This window comes from Carassius auratus, chromosome 4 (genome assembly GCF_003368295.1).
Source record: "Carassius auratus strain Wakin chromosome 4, ASM336829v1, whole genome shotgun sequence".
NCBI classification, from domain to species: Eukaryota; Metazoa; Chordata; class Actinopteri; order Cypriniformes; family Cyprinidae; genus Carassius; species Carassius auratus.
In genome coordinates this window covers 7,640,366-7,655,364 of record NC_039246.1, presented here as the reverse complement: position 1 = coordinate 7,655,364, position 14,999 = coordinate 7,640,366, and the positions used below count along the sequence as shown (strand labels likewise).

The 14,999-nt window shown below is 37.3% G+C and overlaps 2 protein-coding genes across 3 annotated transcripts in view; both read right to left on the bottom strand.

Moving 5' to 3' along the window:
• LOC113057809 (kinesin-like protein KIF21A) overlaps nt 1–6,486 on the bottom strand; it is a 43,018-nt gene extending 36,532 nt beyond the window's left edge. The window contains exon 1 of the mRNA XM_026225336.1: nt 6,186–6,486. Coding sequence (XP_026081121.1) covers nt 6,186–6,229 — 44 coding nt within the window. The 5' untranslated portion in view covers nt 6,230–6,486. The remainder of the gene's footprint in view (nt 1–6,185) is intronic.
• The window catches only part of abcd2 (ATP-binding cassette, sub-family D (ALD), member 2), a 21,393-nt gene continuing 7,708 nt past the window's right edge, over nt 1,315–14,999 (bottom strand). The window contains exons 5-11 of one of the 2 annotated variants that reach the window (XR_003277890.1): nt 11,235–11,329; nt 10,624–10,769; nt 9,372–9,517; nt 9,111–9,195; nt 8,905–9,030; nt 7,131–8,302; nt 1,315–1,327 (exon numbers count right to left, since the gene is read on the bottom strand). Coding sequence is in view for 1 of the 2 variants with exons in the window: in XM_026225352.1 (XP_026081137.1) it covers nt 8,086–8,302; nt 8,905–9,030; nt 9,111–9,195; nt 9,372–9,517; nt 10,624–10,769; nt 11,235–11,329 (815 nt within the window). In the remaining variant the exon portion in view is untranslated. Of the gene's footprint in view, nt 1,328–7,087; nt 8,303–8,904; nt 9,031–9,110; nt 9,196–9,371; nt 9,518–10,623; nt 10,770–11,234; nt 11,330–14,999 lie in introns of those variants that run through there. The other variant, XM_026225352.1, reaches the window with a different exon arrangement.

Below are 14,999 nucleotides of genomic sequence, written 5' to 3'. Positions count from 1 at the left end.
AGCTTGACTTGAACATACAGGAAATGTCCATTCTGGCTGACGGTCTGCTCACAGGTCTCACTGCACACATGTAAGGTTATGGACAGGAAGGCCACAGGTGACTGTGATGTTGGTCAACTGCCGCCCTAAGGGTCAAGCAGGAGCAATAAAGATGACAACTGACAAAAACAAGGACCCAAAACATCCACCCACATCTGCTCCCATGAGCTCATCGGCACAAAACATCAACAGTTATAGATGGAAAGAATCAGTTGCTTTTGGAACGGAGATATTTAAAGGTAAAGTGTGCTGTTTTTGAATGCTAAAATACTCAGTAGCCCAACAACTAAGCCATTTACAGTTTAAGCCATGACATTTTCCTTAGAAAATGAATAGAAACAGATATAATTTATCTGTTTAGTTGTTTTTATAATTATATTGGTGGTGAAAAAAAATAGTTTTATAGTTTTTTTTTTATAAACTGTATCCATAATCTGCACATCTAACAAGCTATCTAACTATGAATTAGGGACTAGATAAACATACTTTTTTATTTAAACTAGATCAATTATATGTGGGAAAGAAAGGGATGGAAAAAAAGAGACCAAGTGACAGGACAAAGATATACGATACATATCATTGGCTTTTCAAAATAGTTGTGGAAATGGTTGTGCCTCAAATTGTTGTGTCACAATGTTCAACAAGGCATTTAACATGCGCACAGATGCCTCCCATGCTTAAACAAACATTAAAGCATCTGTACTAATGCCATCATCTTTGTATGCACAAGCACCCAACCCAGTGTACACGTGAGTCTGTTAACTCTTTCATTCACATAACAGATGGTTTCTAGGGTTGGTTCTACTCAGCTGGCTCATACATAATCATGAGTAGACCTAAAAAAAAATCCATTTGGGTTGCAACAGAAGGTGGAGCTCTGGATTTAATCTAGTCCACCCATTTTGTTCTGAAAATCTGGAAACATTAAGCCAGTCAGGATACTCACAATGAAGCAATGGTTAAAGACACGGTGCATACTGAAATAGCATTTTATGTATCTTTCATATACGAAGGGTTAATGATTTGGAATTATTATGGTTTTTTATCAGTTAAGGCTGCATTTATTTGATCAAAATGGCATTGCAAAATATTATTACAATTGAAAATAACTGTTTTATATATTATAATTAGTGCTGTCAAACGATTAATCGCAATTAATTGTGTCAAAAACAAATGTTTTTGTTTACAATATATATGTATTAGTCCAATAAAAAAATTGTTCCCATAAATTCCACAATATTTCATAATATGACTGTTTTTACTATATTTGTAAACAAATAAACACAGCCTTGATTAGCATAAGAGACTTCTATCAAAAACTTAATTATTAATTTGATCTTAATTTGTAGTATTAATACTGTGAATATCATGAATTACCACACAACATCATAAGATACATTTTCAAATACTTCATATTTGAAGAAGACTGCTTTATTGCTTACTGACCCACTTACGACCTTGTGCAGAAGGCAGCCAAACTGGTTGCCTTGCATCTTGTGACTATGGTGAAATTTTAACCAAAGGAAAGTGTGAAAATCTGAGGTTCGTTTGATTCAGTTGCTCAATAACAGATTCTAATTTGCCACACTTCCTTTCAGCCTAAAAATAAAGAAAACAGGTCAAATAAGTAATAAACTACATGCATACGCAAACAGAGATACATTCATCATCTGCAACATAAACCTCAGACCAATTCAACAGACTCAGAGAGTATTTCCACAAAGCACCTCGGTGTTAAGACCAGGGCTTCAAATATTAATGCTGTGACCGGTGGTATTGAATATACCAGTGGTGGAATCTTACACTGCTCAAACCTACACATGTAAAGCCCAGAAAACATGCTGTCGAATGCTTTCAGCTCTATCAGAGAAGTATGACAAGTGTTTAGTGCCACGGTTAAAATGTTAATGCTTTGAACATAATGTCATTATAGGTCATAATTGAGTATGAAGTCAGAGTAAAGTCATGAAGTTTTAAGAATAATCTTGTTCTATAATGAGATATAATCTTAAATCATATTCCTACTGTTAATCATGCCTTTTCTCATAATATGTGGTTTAATTTCTAAGTACTTTTTGGCAGTATAAAATTACTTCAGTCTCCAGCATTTTTTTCTGCCTTTATTCATAAGCCACAACTTTTTACTAAACATTTACTAAAAAGTTGATTCCCCTTTTTTCAATGTGGCACTAAAGCACCATCATAGAGGAGACAGCTCATCTGTTCCACATATATTTATTAAACTGCTGACATATTCGCAAGCATAAATGGCCCTTGATAGGTTGTAGTTTGAATGTATAAACATAAACCAGCCGTAACTTATTAAAGATGTTCCCAGCGTCTGTGTATCAGAAATCTATTACATTTCAAATTAGGAGAACAATAGATGAATGAATCCAAGAGTCTCTGTACAGAAGCTAAATTAAGAGCTTTAGAAAGCAACAGTGTATATTAAAAACTAACCGCAGCCTGGATAAACTTAAAATTACTAAGGTTACAGAATCACGTGTTTCCAGCCAGTAAAAACCCACGGCTTTGGGCCTCATCATAAACAAGAGATACAGTCATTGATGTAATGATAATTAAACAGTTGCCATGACTTTGGACTAACTAACAAAGGAGAAAGATGGGTTGCCTTCCATTAATGTTGAAGATTAAACGTTTAAATCCTAGGGCCTTTGACCGTTACTTTATTTTAAAACGACATAAAGACTGCTACCGTCTTTATGATGCTAAGCTAACACTGATGTCATTCCCCGTGGAGAGAAACGCCACTGATACGCAGTCTAAAGACATTCCACAAAGCAATTCTGAGATATAAAGTACAAGCTTGAACAAACACTGTTGATATCTGCAGGCTGAACCTTTAGGCTTTTTGCGGTGAGGGAGATATACTGTAAGAAACTGGAAACGTGGCTTATGTCAACACATGCAACTTCTTAAGGCCTGAACATACTCTACACACGCACGCTCCTAATGATATCAATTTTAACAACAGAAATGCGTCAAGTAATTCATAAAGCAGCGTGTAATGCAATCTAAGCTTTACCACAAGACTTCCTCTACTAAACTACTAAACATTAACTTACTATAGCATTAGTTAAACTATTTCCAGTTATTTTATAAGCATTTGCTCAACTATTCTATTATCTGAAACGTTTCCATTAGCTAAACTATAGCATTAGCTGCTTCTACCATATTAGCTAAATTACCGAAACTAAAGTTAAATTATGACGTTATTGAAACAGCTTCTACTAAATTATCAAAATTAAACTACTAAATATTAGTTAAACTATAGCATTACTGCTACTACAAAGCTAAATTAGGGCCAGATTTACTATCTGCTTGCACCAGCGCGAACCATCTTTTGGTGTTATACTGACAGGATTTACTAAAGACGCACAGTGAGGAATTAGTAGGGGTGCTCCGATCACGATTTTTGTGCCTGGCCTTATTGAATTTGTAGGAGTTGCAATGAAGCACACAACCTGATTTACTATTATTAGCGCTCGGTAAATGACCCATCTTTGCGCCATTATTTAATGTGCAAAAAAGCAGGCGGTAAATTGCGCTGCTCTTGGTAGATTGTGCTGCTCATTGTGTGGAAATGATCTAGCTGCATCTGTGTTCTTTAATGTGTGCATTGTTAGTAAATCACTTGCAGAATTTTCCGTTCCCATATGCAATTTCATGGAATTGCGCTCTAACGCAAAATTTGCACTGTTTAGTTAATCTGAACCTAAAATAGGAAAATGTTAGTTAAAGATAGCAAAAATGTTGACATGTTTATATCAACAGTAGCTATTTGAATAACACTAAATTTAGTTTAATGGAGCAGACATCTAAAGAAAACGTCTCGGTTTACGTACGTAACTCTCGTTCCCTGATGGAGGGAATGAAGACGTTAAGTCAAAAGACATATTGAGACCCCCATATGTTGTTCAACATAACTCGTAGTGACCAACAAATAAGGAACGTCTCGGTTATGTACGTAACCCTCGTTCTCTGGTGGAGGGAATGGAGACGTTATGTTAAACGACATATGGGGGTCTCCATATGTCGTTCGACATAACTCATAATGACTGACAGATAAGGAACTCTACAGCCCCCAAACAACAAGTCTACATGCTTGTAATTCATCGGCCAAGATACGTGGCTATGGTAAATGTCCAGAATGTCGACGTTTGTAAGTGTGACCTTACTTAAACTCAGTTTGACAGATTAGCACACTCATGTGATCTCTACTTGATTGTTCAAATGCCTACCTAGCAAAAACAGTCAAGATCAGACATGTGCCTATTTTAAAACACGGAACCATTCACATTTTCTGTAAACAATACATACACTCCCTTCCTCTGTCATCAATAAAATCCAAGGAATCGATTCTCAGATCGTCCAGGATGTAAGCAAACCATTTCCATGTGTTCACAATGGATCCTGCACCTGTTTTAGAACATGTAAAGTTCTCTCTCTGACAGGCTTTCATACGCAAACATACGATGCCTTCATTGAAATCTAACAGAAGAATAAAGAGAGGCGGTGTGAATGACATTAGGCCTAAGTCCAAATGTTTTGCAAACTGAGCTGCAGGTCAAAGTCTGTCAGCTCCAGTAACCAGAGCTCCTGAGGCCTATCAGAACAATGTAACATGAGCATATAGACGGCCTTTGTTTTTCAACAGAGGCTTTTTACAACCACAGAAAAGAAGCATTCTGTGTGTCCTTTCAATTTGGTCACAAAAGCATGTGTTTAATGAAGAAGATTATGTCATTTTCAAGATATTATCCCACAAAGACTTTAACTGCTCAGCCTACTTAAAGGGATAGTTCACCCATTCCGTCATCATTTGCTCACCATGTTGTTCCACACCTGTATGACTTTCTTTCTTTGGTGGAACCAGTGTTGTTATTGGTCACTAAAACTATTTCATTTGAATTGAATGATACTATTAACACTGCTGGTGATACACAAACAATATATTTTGAATAATGAGTCAACTATTTGTGTCCTTACAATGGAAGTCAATCGGGTCCAAACTACTGGACATTAGACTTTAACTATACAAAAAAAAACCATTACCGAAAATATCTTCTTTTGTGTTTTAGAGAAAGAAACAAATGTTCTGAAATCATATATGAACTATCCCTTTAACATACAACCAAAGGCTCAAGCAAATAAGTTCAACTGACAATAAAAATGTGACCTGAACCTTGATTACAGTACGACATTTTGAATTGAAGCCCCACTTCAGCTCAAGGGACCTCAGAATAAGAATATATTCAGATAAAATCTCAGATATACAAATCAATAAATCATACATGTTAATTATAATCATAACAGGCGCCACAAACTTACTGTAATTTAAGTTACAGTATAGTAACCTAGGCCAATACTTGTTACTTTGATGAATAGAACGAAACGTATAGAAAAATTAAGGAAAAGCTATATGCGAGTATAAAATTATATATATTTTTCATATCAAACATTGAGTCCATGTTTAGAAACACAACAAGGTCACAAAGCATACAAAAGAGAAATGACAACCTAAAAGATATAACGATCTATGCCTGTTTACTAATCAGAAAAGTAAAGTGAAAAGACATTATATAGTCTTATATTTACATAAAAAGATTCGATTATATCTATTAACCGTTTCAAGGACAATATAAACACAAGCCTCTCAGTCATATCATAACATGACACATACAGTAACAGTTTCGACCATGTCTTAATCAATAGAAGTCAGACATGAACAGATGGAGAACTAAAAGAAAATCTATATCTAAAATCTATGTAATCGATAACAAATTTAAAAGAAATTTATATCACTGTAAAACAGTAGCTAATTAACTAACACTTAAATTATACATCAGATATTTTTATCAACACAATGAGGCCCTACAGCCTGATTTAGGATGAACAATAAGGTAAATAAGGTAAGATAAAAAATAATGTCACGTGCATGCATATAATCTTATATTTATGAAACACTTTGCGTTTATGTAAACACAATGAGCTCGTGCAGATCACAGAGCTCCGATGATGGTGTGACATTGTAGCAGGTACATAAGAGGCGGGCCCACACGGAGCATCAGTGAGATATATGAAATATAATACATGAAATATAAAAATGTATATACTTATACCTGACAGCCACGCGCACTGAGCTCTCATCCTGTCCCGAAGACATGTTCCCGGTTAGGACACAAGAGATAAATATAGCTGAATTTGCTTTTCTTTATCGGCTTAAGAAGCAGACACAAACAGTGTTCCCTCCCGGCGTCTATTTTGCCATAATAAAGCTCAAATGATCCAAACGGGTGCTCAACTGACAGGAAGATAATGCAAATATGAAATAAAACATCTCGTGCTCGGCGCAGCGCGTTACATGTCTAGCTGCGCTCAATCATCTCTGCCCTGAGGAGCGACGCTCTCCTGAGAGCGACGTCACCAGGCCACGCCTTCATCGTACGCGTCAGGCCACGCCCCCTCAACCAAAGCCAAACGACAGCATACCTGTAGGTGGCTTGCTTGAGACATGTGAATTATCCAATACAGTGTGTGTGTGTGTGTGTGTGTGTATGTTTACATACATACATACATTATATATATATATATATATTTTTTTTTTCTCTTATTTTATTCATTCACATTGTTGTAACTTAGTTTAATGATTATAGCACAAGCTTCTTTAATGCTTTCTAACTGCTGCTTGGCTAGACAGAAAGTAAAGTATACATCTTACAGCACCCCCTTTTGGACACATGCAATATTGCACGTGCACGTATAGATTAGATAGTTTCTATATCTATCTATAAAAAATCAGATTGGTTAAAAAACATAACCTAGCATACAGGCAAGGAGTTATACAAACGAGAAATTGTTAATGTTTTTCTCCAGCAGTTTCTTAAAATGCAGTGGGTTTTTTTTTTTTTCTATCCAGAGGCCTCTTTGTGTTTTTCCTTAACCTACTGAATTTATTGAAATCTTCTAACCAAGTAGGGTTTCAAAGAAAATAATAACTAACAAAAATAAAAGACACATGAAATTCAGCATTTGAATGAAAAAGTTTAAAAATGTACTAAAGATACACAGCTGTCAGACAAACTTCACAGTATATCAGGCTGAATGAAAGGACAGAGTATGTGCAACACATGTTGAACCTAATACAACCTAATAGTAATAATATGACTTGACATGAAACAGTAGAGCTGAGAAACTAATCTAAAACATGATTCTCGCTTAGTCCGGTGACCCAGAATCACACATTCTCTGTCTGTTTGTCAGCTCAGTGTGGACACAACAGAACCTCCTGCTGTGCCCTCACTGGGTGTCTCCAGCATATTGTATTTGTTCAGAAAACCAGAAACCTGCTGTCTTAAACCCAGCTGACTCACACAATAACCTATAGATAGTCTCTTCTCATTTTCTCTTTCTATGTTCTTCAAACTGTGATTGTGTAAAAGCTTGGTTTGTAAATGACCTACATGATTTTACATGAAATAAAATATATATAAATTTGTTACCACAGGATATCATGTTTTTGTTACCAGATATGGAGGACAGTTGTTTAGGTTAAAATATCAATAAGAAATGAGCAATGCATCCTTTTGAAGTACACTGCCTAAAATATAACTAGCTGAAAGAGGAAAGGAAATTCGAGACATCATTTATACAGCTAAATTTCTAGGCAATAGGTTCAATAAAGATCTGAAAACATAATCAAAATAAGAAAATCACAAGCAAAACAAAAACATGACGAAAAAAAGGAAAACAAAAGAACTAAAACAAACAAAAAAGAAAAACAGAACGAAACGGCAAAATATAACATAAACAAAAAAGTAAAACAAATGAACAAAAACAAAAAGCAAACAAAACTAAATTATAAAAACAAAAAATAAAACAAAAGGCAACTGTTTCTACAATTCTTATTAAACTCCAATTTCAGCATCGACTTGTCATGTATTTACAACGTATGTTAAAATCATTGCTAAAATTTTTAAAGTACCAAAAGTTTTCCTGAACATCAAGCATCTCCAGATCCTTTCAGTCCTCAAACTTGTTCTCCACCGTCTTTAGAACCGAATCCTCGCCCAAGATCTTACACAGTTCATTCAGTCTGAGCTGCATCTTAGGGATGCCTGCGAGCTGAGACTCCAAGCGTTGTTTTTCCTCCGTCAGCGAGAGCCGTGTGGCCGTATCCAGCTGCTCGAACCGCCAGCCGCCCTCCCCGTCAAACTGCAGCAGGTGTGTGTGGTATTTCCTGCGGATGGGTGAGAAGAGTATGAAGTTACATCATGGTCAAATATTCCTGTCAAATGTTCCTTTATGCAATCACTACAATTCCCAACTAAGTAATGTTCTTCAATAAATACGTACATACTACTATTATACTTTCAGAGGGAGAGATGACAATTTAAGGCATTCTTTTAGTGCAATAAGAAAATTAAATAAAACATATTTATATAAACATTTAATCATGTTGTACTATATCGTACACTCTTTCTATTCTAATTCTGTTTTGTCGATCTGTTATTGTTGTTATCTATCACTTGCACTCTCTATTTGTTTTCTAAATGCTTGTTTTTATTTAAAAAAAAAAAAAAGAATATATTCTTTTTTATTCTATCTACGTTTTTGCATGTGTGCTATGCTGTTATATATACCGTATATAAATCATTCTACGCGCACTTGCGTTGTGATCACCGATTCTTGTCATAGCACTTGGATTTCTTGGCTCTTTTGTTGGTTTTGATTGCTTCTATTGTCCTCATTTCTAACTCGCTTTGGGTAAAAGCATCTGCTAAATGACTAAATGTAAATTTTACGATTATTTCAAGGAATGTAAGGTTTTATGTTTCTTACCACAGAGAGGGTCTATGGGTGATGGACAGCAAGGAGATCCCAGCATCCTTTGCCGCCTGAAATATTTTACCCTCTACGTCAATGCTGACCGCACTGGTGCACTCATCGAGCAAAGCATACTTAGGCCTGGAAAAAGGGCATGCATTATTGTTATTATTCCAAATTTATTCAAATACATAAAAATAATATATGCACTGACATCTTACTTGTGGTAAAACATGCGTGCCATGCCCATACGCTGTTTCTCGCCTCCAGAAAGAACATCTTTCCAGTCCAGCTCAGCATCCCACCCTGTAAACAGACTCAGTAGTGAGTGACCTCCAAAATGGCATTTTTAATTGGTGGAAAGCTGGCTCAGAAAAACTGGGATCCTGTTATACAGCACACAAGAATTCTATCAAAGATCCGAAAGAGATCGAAATGGAGAAACACTTTAGTAATGCTAAATGGGAATTACATGTACAAACCTCCTTCCCGTGTAACGATGTGGTTTAGATTGACAATGTCCAGAATAACTTCCAGGTCCTTGTCTCTGTAACCCTTGTCATGCATGTCGTCTAAAGAGTCGGGGTAGATGACCTGGTCCCGTAACGTTCCGACTGACATGTATGGTCTGGAGAGAGGAAAATACATTTTTACTGTTATTTACTGTTATTATGTCAGGTGAAGTGAGGACAGACAGACAGTATATATATATATATATATATATATATATATATATATATTTATATATATAGATAGATAGATAGATAGATAGATAGATAGATAGATAGATAGATAGATAGATAGATAATTACATAAGCACAACAGCCTGTGTATAAAATATTAATGGGCTTCCTGGGTCTAGCTACGCTTGCACCTGCAGGAATCGGTAAATATTTCACTACAGAGGACTCTGGTTTCTATCGCTCAGCATTTCACAGAGCTTTAGCTACGTTGTCTCTGACTCTGGTTACAGCAGTCATATCCCGGCGATGAAACGTCTGCAATATGGAACAGAGACGGAGGACGGTAGCTGTTCTGAAACTTAGTGGGCCGTCTACCTAAGTGCATTTGAATGCTTTGTAGGTCCATTCTTGACGCAAAGCCTGCTACAAAGAAAGCAAAAGTGATATGCATAAGAAAGTAACTGGGTCTGGTGAAAATCAAAAGCAAAATCACACATACAGGGCACTATTTTAACGATCTAAGTGCATGGTCTAAAGCGCACTCAGGGTGTGTCAAGGTCCACTTTTGCTAGTTTAAAAATGGGAAAACTGTTGGCATGCCCGGGTGCATGGTCTAAACAGGTTGTCCCTATTTTCTTAATGAATAATGGATGCTTTTTGGGTGTAACGTGCAATAAACCAATCAGAGTCTTATCTTCCATCCAATGTAATTTCACATTTTTAGAAATGTTTTGTGCTGCTGCATTTGTGTGCCCTGCGTTTGTAATAAGACAGTGTGTGCATTGTGAACCCTTCCTCTAGGCGCATATTACTAACGCGCTCTTTAAATAACAAAGAAAAAAAATATTGCACCAGACTTTAGACCAGGTTTGAGTTGGTCTAAGGCGCAGTCTATTTTCAGTTCTGCAAAATTGTAACGCGCCAAAAATGCACGTGGACATACCTCAGTTTTAGTCCACAAATGGGCGCAATTGAATTTGCTATTTAAGCAACGCGGCAAAGGAAGGGAAAATGAGTCGGGTGAGATCCCATGGGTAAGTGTTGTCCGTACCTCTGTGGGATGTAAAACATGTGCTCAGGTGATGGTTTGTACAGAAGTCCGCCATACACAGGCCACAGGCCACTGAGGATCCGGAACAGAGAGCTTTTCCCGCATCCATTTGGCCCTGTGATCAGCAAATGCATCCCTTCCTCTACCTGCAAACAATATCCAGTTACAAGAAACTGAGTACAGTTTGCATGGTTACATGAAAAGTACAGCATATAACAACATTCTTTTAATTTGATCTCAAGCACTACAATTTAAAAACTGTGGTGGTACATTAACTGGAATGGAAATTGATGGATGCAAAACAAATTATATGATTAACATAGACAAATTCTATATTAATGCAAGAATTTGACATGTAGCTTGGCGACCATAAACAACTAAACTCTGCTTTGCACAATGCCAGACAACATTCCCTTCATAATCTTGTCTTGACTTGTTTAGCCCAATTTATGTTTGAGTCGCATGTGTAAATATAAAACTATGATCTTGACTGATAACACAAAAAATATATCTACAGTATCTTTGTATGTGTATAGCAAACAGTGCATTTTTTTTTTTTTTTTTTTTTTACCAAATATGTAATACTAAAAGTTTAATCTTGTTTAACTCACCTTGAAGTTTAAGGAGGACACAACCACATCTCCATTAGGAGTGATTATAGGTACATTTTCACAGACTATACCTTTATCCACATCAATCACTTTGCCTGTAGAAAAAGTGGGAAAGTGTATACAACCGTACAGAGTTTTAGAATACAATCAAACTGAGGAATAAACATCTCTCATTAGAAAGTGATGGCACATTCCATACATACAGTACACATTGGTAAAGGATCAGGGGTACATTTTGTTTTATTTAATTGTGTGAGACATATTAGGGATGTGTGACACATACAGTAACTATTATCTAATCATGAAGTTAGTCTTCTAGAGCATTGTGGGAAAACAAGCTATGACTCTTTTTCCTTATGTTTTTAAATGAAATTGTAGTGTTAACATTTTTCATCAAGTTTAACCATTCAACCACTATAATTTCAGTTACTGTATTAAAAAAAGATCCAAATAAATTATTTAATTAATGTAAAATATATTTGTTAATAACTACAAACTACGATTTGATTCCAAACTTTTTGGTAAATTTGATCTGAATACTTAATACTATTTGCCAAACTGCAAAATGTCTCAGTTTACCATGGTTCCCTGAGAATAGGGAAAGAGATGCTGCGTCCTCTAGAGGGCGCTAGGGGAACGCCTCCAGCGTGACCAGTGTCTGAAACATGAATGAAAAAACGACAATGAACTTGACATTGGCAGGCGGCAGCCTATGATGTTAATAATAAAGTGACTGCAGGCATAAAAGGGCAACCGCAGAATACATCGTCCACTTCTTTGTCTGAAGGAGATGCAGCGTGTCATTCCCTATTCTCAGGGAACCATAGTTACAACGCCGCCATGCTGAGGAATGAGTTTCCCCAAGTCAAGGTTCAAAGAACAGCATCCCTGCTAGCGAAACGCTAGGCTTTACCAGGCGGCAAGGAACTCGACCAGAAGTTGAAGTCGGGTGGGGGCTGCCATCTTGTAGCAGAACTTCACTTGCGTAAGCATTCCCATTGACTCCCATTCATTTTGGCGTCACTTTGACAGCGAATAACTTTACATCTGAGGCGTTTAAAGACTCTGTTTGTCCATTATTTATTTCTAAAGATACATGACAATGTATAAAGGGCTCCATTACATTCTATGTTACATTATGGCCCCGTAGAAACAGTTTTTGTAAAAATAGGCTAACGATTGCGTCATAACCACTCGAATCTCTGTCGCATTACCGTACAGACAGGAGGAGAAGCTCGCAGGCAATTAACTTAATACGGTGTACTGGCGTTACATTTTAAAATACTATACAAAATAATTAATCAGAATACTTACTCCTGCTCACTCACGCCAAAGAACTCCCCGCTCAAGCTCGCCGTCTCTGCAAGATTAACGATGGCAGTTTGCAAGCACAGCTACTAGAAGATTTACATCTGTCAGACAGGTTGCTGACGTCGTCAAGCTTCGTTTGAGTCTGCGCGTCAGAAACGGAAGTGCTAAAAAACGCTAAAAATGGGCTTCACTTGTCTCAATTGAGTTCCAATGGGGTCGCTGTGTCCGTTTCTTTTACTGTCTATGGGCTTTACGGGCAGGCTCAAGCTCCAGTCATAGACTAACTTACCCACCAGAGTAAGGAACTCTAAGAATGGAGGTCTCAGCATTACGACTCCCTAAGCAAGAGGAGACCTAGAGGCAGTTAGTGAGGCTCGAAAACAGGAGCATTCAGACAAATATTACTGCCAAAGACGTAGCTCTAAAGAGCGGAGGCTTCAGCAGGATGACTCTTATAAGCGAGAGGAAGCCTAACAGCCATAGTAGAGAAACTACTAGAATGACGACTCTCTAGAATGATAGGAGACCTGAGTAAACTCAGCGCTAAAGACAGTAAACGAGGCTAACAAAAAGCAACGTACATACCAATATTACTGTCTAAGCGGAACTCTGGAGAGCGGAGGCTTCAGCAGAACGACTCTCTTAAACAACAGGAAACCTAAACACTCAACCTAGTTGAGGAGCTCTAAAGAATGGAGGTCTTAGAATAAGTACTCTCTAAAACGAGAGGAGTACTGACTACACTCAACACTAGACACAGTTAGTGAGGCTCATGATAGAGCCTACATACTAATAATACTGTCTAAACGGAGCTTTAGGGAGCGAGTACACTGCATATCGACTCAAAAGCTAGAGTTTTAAGCTAGGAGTACTAACCATGCTCTTAGGTGTTGGAAGCTTGACCTGAAGAGTGATTTATTAAGGATGCCCACAAGAACCTATTAACCTAAAAGCCACAGAGCTCTGTTGAGAGAGCACTAGGAACTGTGATCTCAGCATAGCGGCCCTCAAAGGGAGGGGAGCTACCAGTCTCAAAAACAGCTGATCAGGTAGACTCACAGAGAGCCTCACAACCTGAAATAACTGCAAAACAAAAATACTAGGGAGCAGAGTGCAAAGCATAGCAGAAACCACGCTAACCTAAATACACCTACCTGGGCAGAGAGGATGAGGAGGCTCAGAGGAGACTCAAACAAGAGACTAACTAAAACTAAAGTCAGGAGCCTCCTTCACCAATAATGTAGATATCCCACATTATACACAGTTCCTATTCTGTATAATAAATAGAAAAAAAAAGGAAATCCAAAAGAGAAAGCACACCTTGTCAGATTACTACAATCCCTGTGATTGGCCTGATTAACTGCCTCGGCTTGAAGACAAAGAAGTGGGTGACGCATTCTGCAGGTGCTCTTTTATACCCGCAGTCGCTTTATTGTTTACATCATAGGCTGTCGTCTGCCAATGTCAAGTTCGTTGTAATTTGTTCATTCATGCTTCAGACACCGGTCACGCTGGAGGCGTTCCCCTAGCACCCTCTAGGAAGACTTCCCTCTAGGTAGGAAGTCGTGGCCTAATGGTTAGAGAGTCGGACTCGCAATCGAAGGGTTGTGAGTTAGAGTCTCGGGCTGGCAGGAATTGTGGGTGGGGGAGTGCATGTACTGTACAGTGCTCTCTCCACCCTCAATACCACGACCTTGAGCAAGGCATCGAACCCCCAACTGCTCCCTGGGCGCTGCAGCATAAATGGCTGCTCACTGCTCCGGGTGTGTGTTCACAGCGTGTGTGTCTGTGTGTTCACTGCTCTGTGTGTGTGCACTTCGGATGGGTTAAATGCAGAGCACAAATTCTGAGTATGGGTCACCATACTTGGCTGAATATCACGTCACCTTCACTCTAGAGTACGCAGCATGGAAAAAAAAGAAAGAAAGAAAGAAATAAAAATAATTTAAATTGATTACTTTTCCAACTCTTCAATTAGTATTTCTTCCTTTTTGAGGTTTCGGGCCTTATTTTTAAGTATACACCACCAGTCAAAAGTTTATGAACAGTAAGACTTTTCTGAATTTTCTTCTGCTCTTTAAGCCTTTATTAATTTGATATAAATCCAGCAAAAGCAGTTATACTTTGAAATATGTTTCACTATTAAAAATAATTGCTTTCTATTTGAATACATTTTAAAATGTAATTTATTACTGTGATTTCAAAACTGAATTTTTAGCATTATTACTCTGGTCGCAAGATCCTTCAGAAACCGTTCTAATATTCTGACTTGCTGCTCAAAAAAACATATATTATCATTATAAAAAAAAATTCTAATACTTTTTAATACTGACTCTAAGCTTTTGAATGGTATAGTGTATAACGTTGCAAAAGCTTTTTATTTCAGATAATTGCTGATCTTTGTATCTTTCTAATAATCAAAGAATCCAATGATAATAATAATAATAATAATAA